General features: G+C 43.1%; 1 protein-coding gene across 2 annotated transcripts in view; it reads right to left on the bottom strand.

Moving 5' to 3' along the window:
* Positions 1-940: 940 nt before the first annotated feature.
* The window catches only part of TNC (tenascin C), a gene marked incomplete at both ends in the record, with an annotated part of 41181 nt that continues 26712 nt past the window's right edge, over positions 941-15409 (bottom strand). Inside the window, 13 exons of one of the 2 annotated variants that reach the window (XM_079544769.1) lie at positions 941-1051; positions 1736-1899; positions 2458-2619; positions 3249-3345; positions 3801-3952; positions 5018-5150; positions 5665-5795; positions 6111-6254; positions 6583-6702; positions 7806-7949; positions 8835-8957; positions 12947-13219; positions 14697-14969. In XM_079544769.1, coding sequence (XP_079400895.1) covers positions 941-1051; positions 1736-1899; positions 2458-2619; positions 3249-3345; positions 3801-3952; positions 5018-5150; positions 5665-5795; positions 6111-6254; positions 6583-6702; positions 7806-7949; positions 8835-8957; positions 12947-13219; positions 14697-14969 — 2027 coding nt within the window. The remainder of the gene's footprint in view (positions 1052-1735; positions 1900-2457; positions 2620-3248; positions 3346-3800; positions 3953-5017; positions 5151-5664; positions 5796-6110; positions 6255-6582; positions 6703-7805; positions 7950-8834; positions 8958-12946; positions 13220-14696; positions 14970-15409) is intronic. The other variant, XM_079544770.1, reaches the window with a different exon arrangement.

Raw genomic sequence — 15409 nt, forward strand, 5'->3', positions numbered from 1 at the left:
GCAGGAAAAAAAGAAAGAAATGTGTTCTAAAAGAAACCAAATCCATAAGGACCTTTCACTGCAAGAAACCCAGCAGAATTCTTACAGCCAGCCACTAACAAAAGAAACAGTTTTCAGTACTCAGGGCTCAGCAGCCTGATCATTTTCAGCCTTTTACTTCCCCATGTAAGTACAGATACCCTGGACATGCACCAACTCAACAAATATGAAAAAAAAGTAGAAATTTATTTAAAAGTAATTGTGCTTTTATTTAAAAAAGAAATTTACAATCAGACACTGTCCTGCTGTGTTCCCAAAAGCATTGTTCTCTTAAAAATGACAAAAACTTAGCTTATTATTATCATTATTATTATTACTTTGTCATTATATTAATAATATTAATTTTTTGCTTAAGTTTAAAAATGTACTGCTTTCCCTCTTCCCCTCCCCCTCCCTTCTTCTTTGTGGTACTTGATATATATATAAAAAAAGGCTTTCCAGCGACCGAAGGATTTCAATTATATCTAATAATAATAATAATGATAATTAATCATACACATTTCTGTGTGTAAAAAATATGGCTGGTTCTAAAACAAACTACCAACATACAAAGCTGTTCTCCCTCCCCTACCCTGGGCCACCCAAGAGATAGTCAGATTATGGAAGAACTTCATCCCAGAGGCTGAGAAAAGAAAAATGAAGAAAACAGCATACAACCCTTGAGATCGTTGTCTTTGGCGTGAAGGACATCAGTGGTGGGCAGAGCTGGAGCTGCTCCGCTGGAATTGCTGGGACACGTAAGGCTCGTTGTTTGGGCTGTTGTGCCAAGGGTTGTGATGCTTTGGTACGACTACCAGCTCCTCACCCCCATCACCCCAGTGATGCCAGATCCCCCCACGCCCCCCGCTCTCTGTCCCTCCCCACGTCGCCCTGCCTGTAGCCCTTTCACCGCCCCAAGGCTTTATGCTCGCTTTCGTCTTCCTTCCAGATTTCGAAAGCTGGAGGGTCTCAGCTTCATCTCTGCAAACTGGATGGAGTATTCGTGGCCCTTCCAGTGGAACCAGTTAACACCCTGCAGAGACAAAGATGAAGCGTGAGAAGTCACACATCCACTTCACTTCTTTCTCTGTTGAGAGCCTTTACGTTTGTTTTAGCTTTTAGAATCATCATGATTTAGATCATGAAGGTTGGAAAGGACCTCTAGGATCACCAACCTCAACCCACCCCCACCATGCCCACTGACCACATCCCTCAGCACCTCATCACCATGGCTCTGGAACAACTCCACAGATGGTGACTCCCCCACCTCCCTGGGCAGTCTGTGCCAATCTATTACCACTCTAACTTGGTAACAGACACACAGCAAATCAAAGGGGCGTTGGGAAGTACAGGTCTCTGGCCACAGGCACGCATAGCCTGTACAAACAAAGTCATAAGCTGTTTCCCAGAGCTGTCATTTTTTGCCTGGCCTTCATGGCAGGAAGAGCATTTTGTTTCAGGATAAGCATTTTGTTTCACACTTGAAAACTACAGTTGTTCCCTGCAGACTTTTGAGATATCCATGGAAAGTCATACAAAACCATCAGTACTTCTCCAGCTGACATGGCATTCTTGTTTTGTGAGCAGTTGTCCCTCTTTTCCTATTATTCTTTCCTCTGGAGGGTGGGCTTGGCTGTGTTTCTGGCTAGCTGAACCTCCAGACAGATAACTGCAATTCCTCTCCTTCCGACACAAAGCCTTCAGACACCAAACTCACCTGACTGTGGTTGTTGTCACCATATCTGCCCATCAGATTGACTCGGTGACAATTCTTGTACCAGAAAGCACCCTTGTATGACAAAGCACAGTTGGTGATAGCAGAATCATTGTCCTTGTCAAAAGTGGAGAAGGATCTTCCATTATGGTAGGTCATGGAGTCACCTGGATGGAAAGGACAAGAGAAAAAGCAAAGTCAGTGACTTGTGTGGCTTAGATTACATGGGAGTGATCATCCTGCACATAATGTTTGGGCTGTACCACGCATCTGGCTGTGTATCTAAGCTTCTTCAACATTGATTTGTTTTACTTCAGAAGAAAGCACACAATTTTTGTATCAGAAGGCAACTCAAACCACTTTGTTCAGCAAAACTACAAATCATGTCATAGCAGAACTCTGCTGCATATTCCACTGAAGAGACGAGACCATGCCATCTTATTATTGGCTGCGTAAATGACAGCAGAGTATTGACCAAATGAGATATGAGGCTGCTTAGTATACTTGTTTATATTCTGTCACAAGCATGCCATAAAAAGTGGCATCTAAATAACTAGAGGATTTAGAACGGAAACATAAAAACCGCTGATACGTTCATATTTTCAAACGCCTGACATCCAGAGAGAGGGACCCACTGTGATGCTCATCTTCAACGTGCACAGGCTGGAAGCTTGACTCAGCTGAGAGGAAATTGCAGAACAGAAGAAATACCTATTTCAGCTCACCTGCTGTTCCGCTGTAGCCATCCACCCTCAGCCTGTACCGGGTCTTGGCATCTCCGACACTGAACCTGTCGTACACAGCGTAGGCTGTCTCCCCTCTGTCTTTCAGATCCACACGCAGCTCGTACTGCCCCTGAGAGCTGATTTTATGGAGGTTCTCCAGACCTGTGGAAATACGAGAATGATCCATTTGTCCTATAAAGGGTGTCAAACTGGCTTGGATAGATATCCCAGGACAGATACCCCAGGACAATAACACCAGTTAGGAAGATAAGCTATTTAAAACTGTGGAACAATATCAGCACAAAATGAAGAAACAGTTTTAGAGACTATCTCAGCCCTTCAAATCACAGCAGCATGGAGCACCTTGAGAAAAGTAACTAAAGCCAATGCTGCGTGAAAGTCACTGTCTTCCATCTATGAGCAAATAAAATGTAGTCCAGCCTCTGCACATTTGCTTTTTACCCCACTTCACTTCATTAATTGTAGTGTTTTTCTCATTAAGGATATCCTAGGAGTACAGCAAGAAGAGCACCTGCAGCTGCTTCTCAGGTTCTTACAGAGCACCAGTGAGCATCAGTTTGGTACATCTGGTCATCCAAGAGGTTTGACATTTATGAAGGGGACTGGGTTGGACCTGGCAATCTCAGCCTCCCCTGCAGCTTGCTCCTCCTTTGCCTGGACTGTGTTCCCCTTTAAATGCTTGAGCAGAGGCTTCAGAATGGCACCTTGTCTTTTGGGCTTTCTTTTGCTTGTTTGGGCTTTCTAGAATAAGATAAATTCTTGCCACTTACCTATCCAGAATTCATCCTTAGGATCTCCAAATCCGGCCACATAATTCTTCCAGTTCTTGTAGAAATCTTCCTTTCCATTTTGGCGCCTCAGGAACACCTACAGCCACAGCATGCAAGAAGAGTTACACTCAAACTGCCTTAGACAGAAGGAGTGCTAGCAGTGCAGCTTTTGGTAATGCAGAGCTCGGCATTGCTGCTCCCCTGCCCCTATCACTCAGGCAGCAGTCTCACTGCAGTTACTTAATCATAGATTTGGTGAACACTCCTTATTTTTTTTTTTTTTAAGTAAGACTTCTCTATTTCATTCTTCTGGTTTCTCTTCTCTGCATCTTTAAACTCGCCTTCCCATCTAAATTGAGTCAGTCTCCCCTCGTTTCACTTTATTATCTGTTTTAAGGTATCTAAGATGGTCATTTCAGCTTCTCCTCCGTCTACTGATACTCCAGTAACAGCTCTATGAGCAGTGATGAAGGAGAGCAGGGATAGGACCTACCCTTGTTCTTGGCAATGCAGATACATATCAGGGTGCCATGGGCTCCCCTTTTTACTCACAATCCATCCGCCTCCATCTTCAGCCATGTCACAGAAGACTTGCAGAGGCTGTGTTCTGTCTCCATTCAGATAAATAGTGTAGAGCCCAGAGGTGACCTCTCCATTCAGGAGAGCTTGGGAGCAGTCTTTAGGATAAGGATAAAGAAGACCAGCTACACAAAAAAAGAAAATAGAAAACAGTCCTTGAGAGATCAGCAATTATAATCAACTTGTTGAACTCAAATGACTCGTGGTGATCAACAGCATAGTCATGTGCTAAGCCCGGAAACTGCCTTGTAATTGCTATCATACACACGCAAAAAATTACAATAAGTATAAGATGACGTGCATTTTTCTTTTGGGTAAGGTTTTGCACATCTGTCTACACTTTCAGGAGCACCATAAATGCCATATAACTACTCCCTGTTATGAGGGGAGTACATCTGCCACCTCAACATTTAAATGGGCAACCCCTGTCAGTTAGCCAAATGTCTCTTGAACACACACAGATGAATTCTCCTATTTCTGGTGTCACCCTGCTTTACATAGGGACTGACTGGGAGCAGAATGGGGGCTGTGTGACTTCCACGAGTCCTTGGGCTGAAGTTGGTACAAGGGCAGATGGAGCAGTGGAGATGTTGAAAGTGCTGCTGGGCTTGAGAAAAGGGAGACGATAGGCAAGGTTTTACAGTTAATACTAAGCAATATTGTATTTTTCTTGTCATCAAAAGATGTGTCAATGAGACCAGTGACTGCCAAATATGTCAACTGAGAAGTATTCTTCAAAGAACCCAATCTACTCTGGAATTCAACTTACCACAGGGCTGTCCTATTAGAGCTGGAATGGACATACCAGTGTGACAGTACACAAACTGATCTCAGAAACAGGAGGAAAAAAACTTGTCCAGAAATTCAGCTCCAAAGACTCCTGAACAGATGTGTGGATGTGGTTTGCTTCATTTCAATGTAAAAAGCTGATTTGTTCTATCAACTTGCTATACACCGAGATAAAGATAACTCAAGGGGTCAGCGTGGATTTTGAGATGTGAGATCCTATTCAGGATTTTACATGGGAAAGGCAGGATGTTTCATCAGAAGGACAAGACAACAGAGAGAATGTGGCTGGATATAAAGGAACAAAAGTCATCCTTCCAGTCTGGGGGAAGCAGATGATACTACAGCTTCAGGAGAATGGGACTTTTGCACTTTCATCTGCTTACACACTCTAAGGTTCTTACTTGTGGTGAAAACGGTCTGGATTGTTTTGCTCCTCATAGATCTGCTCAGTGCCTGGAGTTTCACTGTGTATTGAGTGGATGGGCTCAGCTCTGTCAGGGTGTAGGAGGTCGTCTCAGGCTCTAGGACAAGTTCCTATGGGGATGATAAACAACACAAGGAAACCACAGTGTGAAAATCGTACTAAGTGGAACTGTAACATAGTTCAGTGTCTTTTTGTGGTGATTATGGTTGTATCTTTAACCATTAATATTATTTCATGCAAAACTTGTATTCCTCAAAGGTTTTTCTCCTGCTCGCTTTCTTCAGGAAAGTTGTATGGAAGTGAATGTTTCATGCCATAGTCATTAAGCTGTGTGGTTTAAAAGCAGGTCAGCACAAAAGTTTACACGATTTGAACATACACACTGAATAGGTGACTCTGCGCAGCTCACAAAACAATGGAGCAAGATCATCCTTTAGGACAAATCTGGAAATTTCATTCTCCAGACCTCAAAAAGCTTTTTTTGTGTGTGTGTGTGTAACTTTAACCACTGATTTTCAGCGTGATCAGGCAATATGCTTCCCTAAAAATCAGAACCCTTTCTGGTGCATCTTTACTGTCCAGTTTTGAGGTACAGCCCTTCAGGTTTGGATACAAGTGCTCTACCTTGACTTTGCCATCAATGGACTCGTAGATCAGGATGTAATCAGTGACAGGAGCACGTGGAGGCCTCCATGTTATCACAGCTGTTTCTGCCTGAACCTCGGTAGCACTTAAATCTTTTGGAGCATCGAGTCCTGAAGGAGTGAGCAGAGAAATTACAATCACACACTGACACAGTTTAGCACAGAGGTTACAGGGAGGATATGAATACAGGCTAGGAAGGCACACTTTCCCTCTGCAGAAACTGAAAATTAAAGAAGGAAAAAAAAAAAAAAAAGTCATCCTAAATTTTTATGATTAAAAACATGGTATGAGTGCTTTCAAAATTCAAGTTTCTAGCAAAAAGCATACAAGCTGGCTGAGGTGGTGACAGTAGAGGAAAGTAAGCCTTGTGTAAGACCAAGGAGATGGCAGCCCGGCTCCTCTCCCAGCAAGGTGGGACACAGCACCTGTAGTGAACTGGGTGGAGAGGGTCTCGCTCTTCTGTGCATCCTTCACAGCATGGACCCGCAGGGTGTACTCCGTCGCAGGTCGAAGGCCGTTCAGGTCATACTCCACTGTGTTTCCTGATACCATCTGTGTGACTTCTGGCTCTAAGAAGCAAAGACAGAAGAGAGGCAGTCGTTCAGGCATGCCTTGGTATGCTCATCTGTGTGCTCCTCTAGGTGATCCTGGGTTAACGGCAGAGCCTTCTCTAAGAGTGTTAGCACTCTCTAGTGTTCTTACGAGCTATAGCACCTCTTCAAGAAGCTCATGAATTCAGAAGTATCTTTGTTCATGCCTGAATTAGGAAAGCATTAACTAGATTGGTGGGTTTTAACATGCTTTCAGCAAGGCGTCTCCATCAAGTGGCAGCCACCCGCTCCCTTTTGAGCCTGTCCTGGAATCACAGCTCCCCAACCCATCCCAAACTCTTCTTACCATCCTCAGAAGAGTAGGAGACAACATAATTATCCACAGCTGCAATTGCAGGCTGCCAGGTCGCCAGAGCCTCTGAGTCTGTAATGTTCATCACTACCAGTCCTGATGGGCTGTCCAGAGCTGGAAGAAACGATAACATGATGAAGGAATTTGGCAATTACTATCAGCTCTGTGCAACTCTCTGTTGTAACCATAGAATGTAAAATGTGCAAACATTACTGCTCAATGCAGCAGTTTTTATGGTTCCCTTTGGAATAGTGGAGCTCTGCAGAAAAAACGTCAGTGCCTATAAAGAGACATCAAATGCCTCCACTGGAGACGGGAGGTCAACGCGTGGAAAGATTAAACACTGGGAACAGACATAACTAACTGCATTCTCAGATCAGTCCTGATAACATCAATCTTAACAGCTCTGTCAAGCTGACATATTTCTCTCAACACCCTCAAGTCTGGACTGCTTCTTGGAGCGAACTCAGGAGACAGAGCTTGGGAAAAATAACTAATGTGACGGCAATTGATAGCCACTGTGACCTTCCAACAGCTCGCCCTGCACTTATAAAAATAAACCAATGCAACAGCCAGCTAACCATCCAAACACCATGCCTTACTTCCTTGTGGGACTCTGCTTTGCACCTCCTTTTATGCTCTCCCTGTGCTGGGAGAGATGCCTGCCCCCAGTATGGCTGGAACAGTCTATAAATTGCACTTTATTATCCAATCTACATCATCTTGTCCTTGCCACAGTTCTCTGAACACTTGTCAGAGTCCAAAAATAATGAACAAATGAGACTTCATGGTAGCAAAAAAATTTCCGATGGGGATATTTAAAAGTATATTGTAGGAAAAAAATCGAGAGAGAACAAGAGAGAGGATGCTTTTATGCTTAGGACACAGTTGCGAATGTGGGAGATGTGGAGAACACAACACAAAGTGGGCTGAACTGCCCAGTGAGCTGGTTCTTTGCTCCCACATCAGTAGAATGATATTCATTAAACTTCCTTTTGTTTCTGTGCATTAGGACTGTAAACATACGGACAGTCTTTGCCTCACTGCAAGTCAACTCTGCTCTTAGCAGAGTGGGAGCCTGATCAAACCTGCAAGCTCTGCTCTTACTTCAAGTACAAAGACACAAAGGAAAGAGGGGACAAGATCAAAGTCCTTCATTCCTGAGTCTGTTCTGTGATGCAGACAACGTGTATAAGAACCTGCTGTTTATGTATTACCAGTTTTCAGAATTCCAGAGATGGGTTCGCTTTCTTCGAAGCCTTTCACAGAGATGATATTAACATTGTAGTCTACGCCCGGGATTAACTTCACCAGCTTTGTCCTTGTCTTGCTTCCATCGACTGTAACAACATTGGGAGTGCCTAGGACAAATGTCAATGTCAATGGATTAATGGCAGTTCTCCATAAATGCTTGAAAGAAGTGTGTTTCAGGTTAAACACATTGTGACCAGTGTGAATTCACATGTGCAGGAGTTGAATTTTTCCCCAGTTTGTTGCAACCACTAATGGGAGAACAAACTGTGGCCACAACACCTGACAAAGACAATTCTTTCTTTCCTACTGGTATGCCAACAGTAAGGAAAAAAATCATTATTTCTGATATCATAACTTTATAAAAGAGATGAAAACAGCACTACCTGCATACAAATTCTTACACCTGCAAGGATAGGGCTTTCTAGTTTAAAACTACTTGGCTTCTTGCAGAGGATGGACAAAGATAAACCAAGTCTGACGATGTTTTCCTTCACTCATCTCATTTTAAACAAAGATATATACTGTATATTATTGTAAGTTGTGAAGGTTTATGACAGAAACTTCTTTCAAATCCTGGGTTTATTCCAGCAGAACACATGGGCAAATGCTTGATCATGATTGTAGGCCATTCCTTTTCTTTTGTGAGATCACTATACATGTACATTTACATTGCCTAGAGACCTAGATCTTTACTTGTCTTACTTAAAAGCACTTATTTATGATCCTGGCATATGCAGTGTTTGCTCAATAGTTGTTCCCTTCCAGAGGTGTCCCTCAGTTACGCTAAAAACGTGCTGAAGTATAAGAAATTGTTTAAGCAGAACGCTAAAACAGGGATATAATACTGAAACAACAACGGGGATTACTAAGAAATATCACAGCCTATGAGAAGTCTGATAACCACGGCTTACAGTTGTTGTTCTGAGGGCCATCTCTGAGATACACTTTTCACTCTTCCCCTTTGCCATCTCCCTCCATGTCCCCACACTCACCTCCTGTGACGGGGACATAGGAGACCCTGTAGCTCTCCACGCGGCTGCGGGGGGGGGTCCAGCTGACTGTAGCAGAGTTTTCTGTGATGTCTGAGAAAGCGATTCCCTTGGGAGATCCCACAACTGTCGGTGGAGAAGAGAGGACAAACACACCACAGAGAGAGAAAAGGTCAATAATTTCTCTGCCAGTCCTTGGTGCTGTGACTTGTGTTACTCCTGAGTGCCAGGAGCTGATGCTATCAGTACTCTACAAGGCAACGTGGACGCGGGCAGTACCACTTAATGGTTTTATCACACACCGACAGCAATAATCTACTCGGCCTTAATTTTCCATTTTCAGCAATATTACAGTACTTTCTAACTTAAAAATACCACAGATGTGTCCACAAGATAACAGAGATTTCAGTGTATGGAGCAACACTTACAGGAGGTACTATTTTATTAGCATTGTACTTATCAGTTTTTCTAACATAGTTTCACTTGGATGATTTTAATCTTTCTGTTGAGCTTTGTAGCCCTATTTGTGACGCACAGCAACCCTTAGCAGTGCAGAGATGCCTCTCCTTGAGCATAAACCTTCTACTGTAGGATGCCTAAAAGAGACCCAGGCTCATTTTGCCCCGTAGCAACCATCCTCTCAAGAACTGCCTGCCTGTAACTTCTGTTGGCTTAACCCTACAATATTAGGTTTTCTTCCTGCAAACACTACTAGAGACCTGATTTTTTTCTAGCTACATAGGAAAGGCACTTGTGGTATCACTGCAGCTTTCTGCCATACAGCCCAACATAACCCTGTCCAAACCTGAGCACGACATTTGCCTGTATAAAATAAGATTGGTAAGCTGGAACACACTCATTGGTACAACCTCGTAGTTTAGCCTTGCAAACAAAGTCTAATGAGTGTTACCAAAATGACCCAATCTGAAGATGCAAACCAACGTGTAGCACAATCTGAAACTTTCTGCTTTAGAGCTTAAGTAAGCTACAGCAAGACGTGAATGTAAGGGCTTCTGAAAGGACATGGTGAAGGGATCTGCCACTTCTGAGTTTACACTCAGCATCTCACTTCCAATTTGCTTTTTTGACTGTAACCAAAACAACGATGAAATGTGAAAAGAAACAAACAGCCCACACACACTGACTTAGTCATTAGCACAAAGGCGACAGATCCCAAACATAAACCACATAAAGAGTGGTGGAAACAAGCTGTGGGCAAGGGGAAAGTGGCAAAAGAAGGAAAAAAAAGTGACTGTGCTTGAAACAGATTGGAAAGAACGTGTCTGCGGGAAAGGAGTCAAAGAGGGCTGTTTGTTCCATGTGTCCCCAAAGCTCCAGCAGCAATGCACTAAATCAACCGAAAGTCAAGGAAGGAAAAACAACCGAGCCCTCAAGAGAAATGTAAATCATTTCTCACAAGGCATTTTGGGCTTGGGGGGCCTGACCACATGGAACAGCCAGAGAAAGAAAGAGTAAGAGAAGGAAGACAGCAAGGTAGGGTTAGCAAAGCTACATGACACCTAAACTGGCTACTCAATCTAAATTGTGATGGATAAGTCCATGGAACAATGGTATCAGGTAAAGTGCAGCATAGCAAATAACTGTAAGAAAAGCCTTAACTACATAAGACTTTTACACCCCCATTACCCCAACTGCATCTGCTTTCCTAGGAGCAAACATGGCAAACAAAGCATGTGGGATCCTCCTGGCAAGCACCAGTCTTTGAATGAGTACCAGAGAGGTAACGGAGTGGTTCCTTTGAGCACAGGGAAATGAAGTAGCAGCAAGTAATACCATCTTGAGCCACCTGAAAGCCAGAATTAAGCAGGCATTAAAAAAAAAAAAAAAAACAGGCCAGGGTGCTTCTGTTTTTTATCACAAAAGAACTCAGTGCAGCTGTTGGACAGACACAGATCATTAGCATCATCCTCCAGCACCACTTCTCATTAGCTCTACCTGAGACTGAGGATTGCCTGAGGTCTGTGATACTTGCAGAGCTCTGATTATTGTTTTTCTGTTGTTGTTTTTTTTTGCTAAATATGCTCTTTCCTCACTATCAGACTACATGAATATGTTCACAGGCTTTCTTCTACTAAGAATCAGGAAGCGTTAGACTATATTTGTTACATATGAAGAGCATTTTTGGATCCTCTCAGATGAAAAATCCCATCAGAATGTGGCAAAACACCATTTAAAGAAGAGGAAATTAGCAGCATGAGTCCCACACTTCCTACCAAGGATATTAACTGGCACACAGCCACCAGTCCCCTGCTGAGAGCTGAATTGCATCTCCACAGATATTATACAGAAGAATCTCCAAGAGACACTTCCTCTGAGAGCACCAGTGTGCAAACTCGTTCATGCCAACTTGATCAGCCACTGCAGCTCTGTGCAGTGCTGCCTTGCCCTGCAGTGATCTTATGGTTAATGTCCTCTATCACAGTAGAGTTGGTGAAAGTAAGGAAGGAAACCACAGAGGAGGACAGTGCACCCAATGGTGAACACGCAAGGTCTTTCCTCCCTCTCCTTCCTTCCAGTGGGTGATGGCTTTGCATGCAGAGATACGAGGTCAGACCTCCAGAGAGGGTTGCTTAGCAATGCTTAAAGCAGATGTCTTCAACTGCACTGATTTACACCAGTAGCAGATCTGATCCCCAATGACTGCATATGTTTACACAAGGGTATGTGCCCATGTAGGGAAGAAGGGAGAAGTGTGAGCGATAAATACAGAGTGGGATTTTCAATCCTTCCAGCTTTCATTTTCATGACCTCATTTCCATGGTAATGTTTGGGTTAGGTTTGCTGGTCTGTGTGCTGGCAGTCTTTGTTCCTAGCGGGATTTTTCTGCTTCCTTTACTAAGGCTGAAGACATTCTGACACTTATTTCTTGCTTGCTCATACACTGCACACAGGCTAGGATAAAGCAAGGATGCACACGAACCTGTCCAAGCCACCCATTGCAGAAGTAGCAAATGTTACTTAGCTATTAAAATGGATTTGTTATAAATACACACATTTCTCCAAATAGCCAACTCCTAAATAAGAAACTAGTTAGATGCTTTGGTGGCCCCAGCATCTGATGCAGTGTAACATGCAATTTGAGTTATTTAGCTGGATTTTTGTGGCTCCAACTCCATTATCAATTATCCATGGGCTATTTACAGCTGAAAAACATCTTTGGGGCTATTGGCGCTATGAGGTGACGTGTGCTAAATCTCCCTGAAAGGACCAAATTAGAATGTAGTCATGAGGAAAATGATAACAGTTAGTGGTTTACCATAAATATCCCAAAGTCAGTGAAAGTGGGGACGGGCTGCTCATAAGTGCAGTTGACTTCAAGCATCCTTCTCCATTATGAGACAGCCCACAGGAGCCCAGAGAAAGGTGCCCCGCGATGGATGCATGTAAATGTCCGGGTGAGTGGGTATGTGTTTATTCAAGGGCTGTGATGGCAGATAGTAGAGCTGCTCAGAAATGTGCCTTTCCATGCTAACAACTGCCACCGCAGACACTGAGGTGAGTTGCGAGGTCATGCTATTTTAGGATCAGCTGTTCCATACTGAGCTATTGTTGGTCCTTTGCTGCGGGTTATAGCTGGACACAAAATCTTTTACATATTTCTGTTGGCTTCCTCTTGCTCTGAAGTCAACCATCCTCTTCTCATCCCCCTCCTCCCAAAATTAGGATGATCTCAAATCACTGTATTTTCAAATCAGTAAGCCCCACGTTTTTTAAAGAGAGAATTTGGATCTAAGAGCATTGCTTCATTTAAATATTTCAAAATTTCATATTTAAATATTTCAAAATGACATCATTATATTGCTGGAGAAAAAAATGAAAAGTTCCATTCAAAAATGCCCAAATGAAATGCTTCTAGTTATGAACCCATTCTTCATTTAAGTTAATCTGAAGAATTCAACCTAAGCCTTAAGAACTTTTTACATGACCAGAATCTGCAAATTTGCATGCAAAAACAATATGTGCAATCAAAATTCGGGTAGGTGACATGCAGGAGACAGTTTGAAGGTCTCAGTAACCGCTCAGACCACCTAGGAATAGGAGAAATGTTAACAGAATTAGGCATGAACACATTTTTCCTACCACGAAGACAATACCTGTGGTTGCTACTGAGTTTATGGGTTGGGAGCGCCGTCCACTGCTAACTCCATAGAGCTCAATTTCATACTCAGTGCCCTCTTTCAGCCCTGTTATATCGTGGGTGCGCTCATGGCCTGGTACTATGAGTTCCAGTGGATCAGATTTCCTTTTGGTATCCCTGATTTTTAGAACAAAACTGTCGAAAACCCCATCATCTGCAGTCCAGGACAGACGGAAGCCGTCTGGGGTAGCATCTGAAACCAGAAGGTTGTCGACCTCGGGTTCTGCCTCTAAAAAAGGAGAAGATAGCAGTAGGGGAAAAAAAAGTGATTCTTTGAATCAGTTCATTAGTGACCTTCCTGAGGTCTGCCTATAGCATACTGCAAGCATCCAACCACAGTTCAAAGAAAGGGAAAGAATCTGCTGGCTATTGAAAAAAAAAAAAAGGAGAACATTAGCATTTAACACATACCAAAGAATATATATGAGGGTCATTTGTGGGTCATTCAAACTTTTCTCTCTACCATAAGTCCACTACATGGAAATACGTCATTTGCCTCTGCCATGCAAAATTACACATGCTGATAGTAAGTTGGAAGTGCATTGGTCCCTTACTTTTCACTGAGTTACCCATCGCACGTGAAACCTTTAGCTATGATGAAAACAAGCTCATGTTATATAGATCTGCAGGCATGCCTGTAACATGGTCAGGTCTCTGTCTGTTAGGAAGACAGCATGGAAGCTTCTTGAAAGAGTCTTTTCCTTCATGCAAAACCCTTATTCCATGCACTTCTGGCCTCTGTGATGCTTTAGATCAGAAGAACCCTTCAGTTTGATGTAAAACAAATGCTGAAGCAGCAATGGGGAATCATGACAATTCATACACTTAAATGCAATGTGCAAGACCTGCTGTCCTTGGTGAACAAACCCACTCAAGAGGATCCCAGGAGCTGTAAGTTATTAAACAACCACAAAACACCTTCAGCTCAGTATGGTCAAGCATCTCTACCAACAGAAATGCTGTTGGAGTGCTTATTGTCTTAGAGCATCTCTGATGCACTTTTATCTTCCAGAGGAAGATGTTCCTATTTATTTTCTCACGAACCTGCAGTCAGGTTTACTGCTGCATCATCAGCAACATGGAGATGAGACTTGAGGCTTATAGGGCTGGAGAATCAGTCTGCAACAACTTTTCCAAGAAAATTATTCAAATGCTGCTGGAAGACAGCAGTTATGATGAGGCTGAGAACACGAGCTAAGGTTTTGTGGAAAGAGATGCCAACGTTATGGTTGGCAGTGACCACACTGTGTTCTGTGTGTGGAACACAGAGAGAGTGAAAGAAACGAGGCCATAGGCAGGAAAACCAGGATGATTTCCTCCTGAAGATCCCGATGGTTGGCAAGTTGGAGAATGCTGAGGTGCCCAGCAGCTGTTAACAAGACGAGCTCCCGCATGCAGCTATTTCTCTTGAAAGACTCCAGTTAGAAGTACCTGCATGAACATAGCAGAAATTTTCACCCCTCAACCCACGTCATGCGTCTCTACAGGATCCCTCACAAAGAGAAAAAGGAAACATCAAGTTAAAAGGAATGGAATTTCACTGGTGAACCGATCAACCACGAGGAGTTATGTGTAGCCACGATGCAGAAAGGGATGCAAAAGCCAAGGTTTGTTTTGCAAACGGATTGCATGAAACAACTTCCGTGTGAGAAGAAAAGCAAGAAAGAGAAGAAGTGGAAGAGAACAATTTGTTCACATTAAAATACCTGTAACAGCCACAGTGCTTAGGGGCTTTGTTTGGTGCCCCTTGGCAAAACCATAAAGCATAACCTCATAGCCAATGCCAGTTATAAGGCCTTTAAGCTTCAGTTGCCGCTGGGCTCCCGTAAGGAGGAACTCCTGTGGGTCCAGCAGCTTGCCAGAGTCCACCACGACTACAAGAAAGCTGTCGAAGGCATTCTCCGATGCCATCCACGACACTGTGAACCCGTAAGGGTTAATATCAGAGACAGTTAGGTTTTCCAGTGGGGGCATGGCCTCTAAAAGAAGGGAAGGTGCAAAAACACACACAAAAAAAGAAGTAAAAAAAAAAAAAAAATAGCGAATTAGAAAATGTCACAGATTCCACCAGACACAAATCACAACTTTTCTCCCCCAAAATATGGTATTAATTGAAGTGCATAGCCCGGATCACGAGACCAGGATTTTCAATGGAGCCTCCAAAAGTTAAATGTTCAATTCTTAATTTTCCTCTAGCACATCTTAACACCTCATCTCACAAGCTCCTTTGAAATTCCTTCAAAACTCAACAGGTAAGCACATTACTCTTGTTGCACATGCACTAAAAGGCAGATATAACCAAAACTGCTTTAAAACTTTTATGCACAAAGCTTTCATTTCCTTTCAGTTGCCACCACCACAGCTGCTTTAGGGACATCTCAACCTTGACATTCACAGTTCCTATACCTTACATTCCTTC

Source organism: Tetrao urogallus, assembly GCF_951394365.1.
Source record: "Tetrao urogallus genome assembly, chromosome: 19".
Classification (NCBI taxonomy): domain Eukaryota; kingdom Metazoa; phylum Chordata; class Aves; order Galliformes; family Phasianidae; genus Tetrao; species Tetrao urogallus.